The sequence below is a fragment of the Hydra vulgaris genome, chromosome 12, assembly GCF_038396675.1.
Source record: "Hydra vulgaris chromosome 12, alternate assembly HydraT2T_AEP".
Lineage (NCBI taxonomy): Eukaryota > Metazoa > Cnidaria > Hydrozoa > Anthoathecata > Hydridae > Hydra > Hydra vulgaris.
The window spans coordinates 21,198,291-21,205,000 of NC_088931.1; the positions used below are offsets into that span (position 1 = coordinate 21,198,291).

At 26.5% G+C, this 6,710-nt stretch overlaps 1 protein-coding gene across 1 annotated transcript in view; it reads left to right on the forward strand.

The window, feature by feature from the left end:
- The window catches only part of LOC100204958 (PAN2-PAN3 deadenylation complex subunit pan3), a 53,052-nt gene that overhangs the window by 27,333 nt on the left and 19,009 nt on the right, over positions 1-6,710 (forward strand). Inside the window, exon 6 of the mRNA XM_065812527.1 lies at positions 5,320-5,407. Coding sequence (XP_065668599.1) covers positions 5,320-5,407 — 88 coding nt within the window. The remainder of the gene's footprint in view (positions 1-5,319; positions 5,408-6,710) is intronic.

Consider the following 6,710-nt stretch of genomic DNA (forward strand, 5'->3'; position numbering starts at 1 on the left):
TAGGATAGACCAAGTTAATTCTGGTGTTTCTTTCAGTTTTTCCCTAGTTGCCCATATATATTTTGAGAGAGTGGTTGCATTTGAAAGTTTTTTATTTGTAAATAACTGAAAATAAAATAAAATAACTAAATAAAATAAATAATCTGTCTTAAAAACAGAAAAATAAAGTGTGGCTCAACAAGCTAAAATGATAAACAATGAAGGAATTAACATCTCTAAAAAGACAGTTCAGAGAATGTTGGCTGAAGAGGATTTAATGGGTCATTGTTCAACCAAAAAACCATGTTTTACTGAAGCCATGAAAAAATTGACTGGAGTAGACAAAAAAACACCAGCATATGACTATTGAAGACTGGAGTAGAGTAAATATAATTTATAATATTGTAAGAAACCAGAAAAGTTATAGGTTTATAATTAAAAATGTCTTTGTAATGTTTTACAAGTCTGCTTCTTGGATGAGCCAACATTTTATTTTTTAATAGAAAAAAGCTCATTTGTTTGATGACGCTCAAGAGAAAAATTCGACCAGGACTGCCTTTTGGAAAAGGTTAAACATCCTGTGAGTGTAATGATGTGGTCTGTAATCTCAGCCAAGGGTATGGGCTGCCTCTACATTGTGGAAGAGACAATGAGGCAGGACCAGTACAAGCGAGTACTGAAAAACAGGCTCCTGCCCCAGGTCCAATAATGATTCCCTGGTAATGAAGAGTATATGTTCATGCATGAGTGTTACAGCATTCCTAAATGAAAAAAATTCACAACAAAATTATAAAAATCAATTCATATAAAGTGATTTAAACATGTTTAATGATGTAAAACAATAAAAGAAGAAAGAGAATTAAGCTACTAAAAAGCAGAACTTTAAGTCATTACTCAACCAACTCGTACAAGATAAAAATGCTTGACGTATCAATTTGATCAAGTGCGCCCAACAGAGGGTGAAAGTGAAGTAATGTTAATTTGCATATTAAAAACACTTTTAAAATGTTTGAAAAGATTTTAAAATTTTTAAGTTTTTCTTAAACATACAATCTAATTGAATATATTGAATAAATATGTTTATTATAATTTTTTTTTTATTGGGCATGTAACAACGCCAATAAGATGATGTTTTCATTAACTTATTATTAAATACTTAATATGATATTATTTTCAAAAGTTTTAAAAAAGAAAAACAACTTTTACTTTATTGTTAACTCCTTTTTTTTTTAATTCTTCAAGTCATTTTTTTATTTGTAAATAAATTTAGCAAATATTTAGTAATTTAGTCAATACCACCCAAGAGTTTCTAATATATATATATATATATATATATATATATATATATATATATATATATATATATATATAAGAGAGAGAGGAGAGAGAGAGAGAGAGAGAGAGAGAGAGAGGAGAGAGAGAGAGAGAGAGAGAGAGAGAGAGAGAGAGAGAGAGAGAGAGAGAGAGAGAGAGAGAGAGAGAGAGAGAGAGAGAGAGAGAAACTCTTGGGTGGTATTGACTAAAACATTAAATTTTTCCTTTTGAAACGTTTTTTTGCATTATAAGTTCCCATTTAGTTTTATAATAAATGATATAGACTGAACATATATAATTTTTTTAGCTTGTATGTGAATTCAATTCAATTAAATAAAACAATTAACAATAACAACTTTATAACAGACACATGCTAAGGGATATTTTATAACAAGCACATTGTAAAATCTCTATGCTGCAGCCAAAGCAACAGTATAAATTTTTACCTTTAATAGTTATTTTACAAAAAGATGATATTAAAAAGATAAATTGGTATTTCAAACTTGTTTTTGCCTTTCCAATCCATATTTTTTTATTACATAATCATGCACTGTACGGCTGTATCATATCACTGTATGGTATGCACACAGTCCTGTATTACAGGACTGTAGCAACAAAATATGAATTGGGTGAGCAATAAAGGTTTCTATATGCTCGAATGCAAAGTCCTGTAGAGGTTACATTGAACTTTCTCTGTTAAAACCATACCAAACATAATTAGAAGAATTTGGGCACAATTTTTTACAAAAATATCCTTGTTTTTTTGTGTACAGCACTTTATATTAAATATTATTTAAGAGTTATTTTTAGATGTTTTTGAAGTATCATTAATTTTTTTTTGGTTTTTAGAGAATATTTAAATATTATAATTAAAAACTTGATACATTTTTTGTATGTTTTCTACTAAAGATTCATTTTAGCCTAAGAAAAGTTCATTTTAAAAAAGAAAAAATCTTTTTAGCCTAAGAAAAGTTCTTTGACATTCTTTTTTAACCTAACCTTTTAATCTTCTTTTTTAACCTAAGAAAAGTTCATTTTAACCTAGGAAAAGTTCATTTTAAAATATTTTTTGAATAATTAGTTGTCAATTTCTTAAACATAAAGATAGTACAAGGTACACGGTGAAATAACTCATTTTGGAGTTAATATATAGTTTAAACACAGGAGAATAAAACCTCCACTTTGGTGCAAAAAAGAAGACCGCGATTTATTGAAATGTGTCACAATAAATTTACTCGGTTTTGATATTTGGATCCGTTTGGAAAATTTGAAAAAAATAGAGTTATGAGAAAATATGTAATTCATAAGAGTTAAATCCATAAGCATAAAATTTAAAAAAATGAAACTAAGTGTTAAGTAAATACAAACTCTTTGAATTTTTCTTATTGTAGGATGTTTTAATTAAATTAAAAAAATTACTTAGCAATCATTATTTAAAAAATCACCAGCTGTGATTTACCAACTAAACAAAATCATCGTTTGTTGGCATTGCAGCGTTAAGATATGGTGATAAAAACAGCACAAAAAACAGTTAACAGAGCTGGCTAACGGAAGAATTTTAACTGAAAAAATTATTGGATTGGTTAATAAACGGAGTCTAAAAGGAAGGATTAGAATATCATTTACTTTCCTCCGTTTTATAACCGGCTGTTTAGAGTTTTTTTCTTAACAGGCACTCAAATTCTCTGTTAGTTTAACAGAGAGATATGAATACGGCTGCTGATAGTAAACTTAAATGAAGATAATAAAACTTAAATAAAGATAGTAAACTTAAATAAAGATAGTAAATGAAGAGATGTGAATACGACTGTTGATAGTAAACCTTAAATTTCTGAATTGTGTGTGTGTTTTAATGTTGAAGTTTTAATGCCAAGTTTTCAAGTATAAATGATAAAAATATTAGTATAAAATAAGAAAATTTTTATTGAAAAAACCAAGATAAGCAGGGAATTTTATTCTAAAATTATAATGGCAACCTTTTAATATTGATGCTTATAAACATTAGTAAATAAATATTTATTAGTATTTATTATTATTATATTAGTTATTATTAAATATTGTTCTTTATTTGTAGTAATCAAGTCGTTAGTTCTTTGCATTTATAATATAAGTTATTCAAATGATACTAAACTTGTTCATGCTACCAAGGGAAATGCTAATTCATTAATTAAACCTAATATTAGTAAAGAAAAAACCTTTTTGCTGCTACTGACAAAAAAGCTTGCAGAAAAAAAAAAAGGTAAATAAGTGAAGATGTTTTAAGATACATTGATAAATATTTTCATCAAGTTGTAAGATTTACGCTGATGACACTAAAATCCTAAGCATTGTCAACTCACTTGCTGCTCAACTTCAACTCCAATCAGATATTGACCAAATTGTCCAGTGGACTAAATCTTAGCTCATGGAGCTAAATGCAAAGAAATGCAAGGTCATGCACTTTGGCCAAAAAAAATTAACTCTTTTCGAATACTCAATGGAGGAGTTGGGCCCTTGTTTAATAACGACTCGAACTAAATTGGAAGCAACCACCTCTGAGCGTGACTTTGGAATTCAAATTACCAATGATCTTAAAGTAGAAAACCCAATCCATCATTGCCTCATGTAAAGCAAATCAAATGCTAGGCATCCTAAAACACACTTTCCAATCTCGTGATGCTTCTTTATGGAAACAACTCTACTCCACCTACATCCGTCCTTTACTTGAGTTTGCAATTCCAGCTTGGAACCCTCATTTGGTGAAGGATGATCAAACTATGGAATCAATACAGTGCAGTGCCACAAAAATACCAGACAAACTAAAAAAGTTAGGCTACAAGTCCAGATGTTTACAACTTGGGCTATCTTCTCTTGTTGAACGTCATAAACCAGGTGACCTTATCCAAAAATATAAAATTATTAATAACATCGACATAGTCAACTGGCACTTTCCTCTCATCACAATTCCACCAAGAGCAAATCACAGAGAAAGAATTCACCGTGAAAAGTACAGCAATAATTTATCTTGTTTCCACTTTTTTAACAAACGAATCGCCAACGCATGGAATATGTTACCAGATAAAGTAATCGGTTCTCCGTTTGTCAACAGTTTTAAAGCGAGCCTTGATAAGCTCTAATGTTCCTACAGCTCGCAGCTATCCTTAGTGAAAGTTGCAATATGAGCTTCACAAAAACTAACTATAATCTGACAATCTATGATTTGTATTTTGTCAATTATTTTTAATTTTGTTGTAACAAATATATAGTACTACTACTACTACTACTACTACTACTACTACTACTACTACTACTACTACTACTACTACTACTACTACTACTACTACTACTACTACTACTACTACTAAATAAAAATAAACTGTCAATCAAAAAATTTGTTTAAATTAATAAATAATTCAATTAATAAAAAAAAATTAAATACAGCTGTTTAATTTAAAAATATAAAAAAAAATTTTTTTTATATTTTTTACTTTCTTAACTGTAAATATATAAAAATAATTTTCTCTGTAAAATATAACATTTTCTGTAAAAATATTTTACTCTGTAAATATAAAGTTTTCTGTAAAGTATATTTTGTCGTTTCTTTAAAAATATTTAAGGATAATAGGATATATATATATATATATATTTTAAAGATTTAAAGAAAAAACTACTTCCTTTCCTTTTATTATATTTTTATAAGATACCTGCAACTAAGTAAATATTTTATTCATAAAATTAATTATTCAATCAGTTATTGAAAAAATATTTATTCTGTAGTTTTCACATTTTTTTTAATATATTTTTTTCAATACCTTAAAAACCCTATACAACACATTAAAACCTTTGAATTGTCAATACATTCTAATATCCAAACTATGTAAAATTCGCCAATTTTTGTTTTTAATAATTGTATATATTCAAGTCTTACTTTAAATAAAAATGATTAATTTAAAAATAGTTTAAATATCTGATAAAAGTTTTTATTTAAATTTGTCATTTTGTAACTAATGATTTAATTGAAAATATAATGTTCAAAATGTATTTCAGGGTCAAAAGTTACTTGGATACGCATCATCTTGCTACCGTGTGATGAATTCTAAGGATGGTCTTCATTACTGCATGAGAAGAATTCATGGTGTGTACCTTTAGATAAATGCTTTAGATTGTGTGGATTAATATTCTGTTTCAATGCATGTATACTGATATAATGTAATCACAATCATCATCATCATCATCATCATCATTATCATCATCATCATACACATATATATGTATATGTATGTATATATATATATATATATATATATATATATATATATATATATATATATATATATATACATATATATATATATATATATATATATATATATATATATATATATATTAATATATATATATATATATATATATATATATTATATATATATATATATATATATATATATATATATATATATATATATATATATATATATATATATATAATTTTTCCTATAAAATGTAAAATTTAAGTCAATTGATGCTGTACTCTTAGGATGTTCAATTTCACTTCATAATATGACCACACAATACTATTTGTTGATTGTTGAACTTGACCACGGCTGTTATTTATTTTTTATTTTTTTGTTAATTCATCTCCCGAAGGCAGAAAAGGCCACTACAGATGAGAGGGCTGCTTATTTGTGGTTATAACCACCTCTCAAGTCTATAACTCCGAAACAAAAATTTTGACGAATAAGGCCGCTGTGCAGAGAAACAGGTTAACAGAATTCGAACTCGGAACCTTATGAACAAGCGCTCTACCACTACACCACTACCGCATAATATGTTTTGAAAATTTGTATACATTTTAAAAATGCGCTGAAAAAATTAACTTAATTTAACTATAACCATTAAAAAAAACTTTTCTTAAAAGAAGCAAATAAATCTGTCATATGTCATAATGTCATATGTCAATTCTACAACTGTAACTGTAACTTTTAAAATTTCTTTAATTAAAAATAGATTTTCGAATAAAAGTTTCGCAAAAAAATATTTAATTTAAGCTATCAAAAAAATCTTCGATAAAAAAATTACAAAAAAATAAAATAAAAATAACTTAACTAAAACCAAAATAAAAAAAATAAAATTAAAACTTAACTTAAATAAATAATGAACTATAACGATAAGATTATTTAAATTATGTTTGGAATAAATAACTTTGAATCTTTTATCTCTACTAATGTTTTTATATTAGCAAAATGCATTTAAATAAAGTAGCTAATGATTTTAATTAAAGTATCATTGAAATTTGTATAAATTTTTTGAAAATTAAGTTATTTATTTTCAATGTAATTGAAAACCATTTTTTTCAGCGCATTTGTTAAAAACCATGGTATATATATTAGCGATGTGACTTTTTGGTACCTCCAGTTTCCAATATAAAAAATAGATGA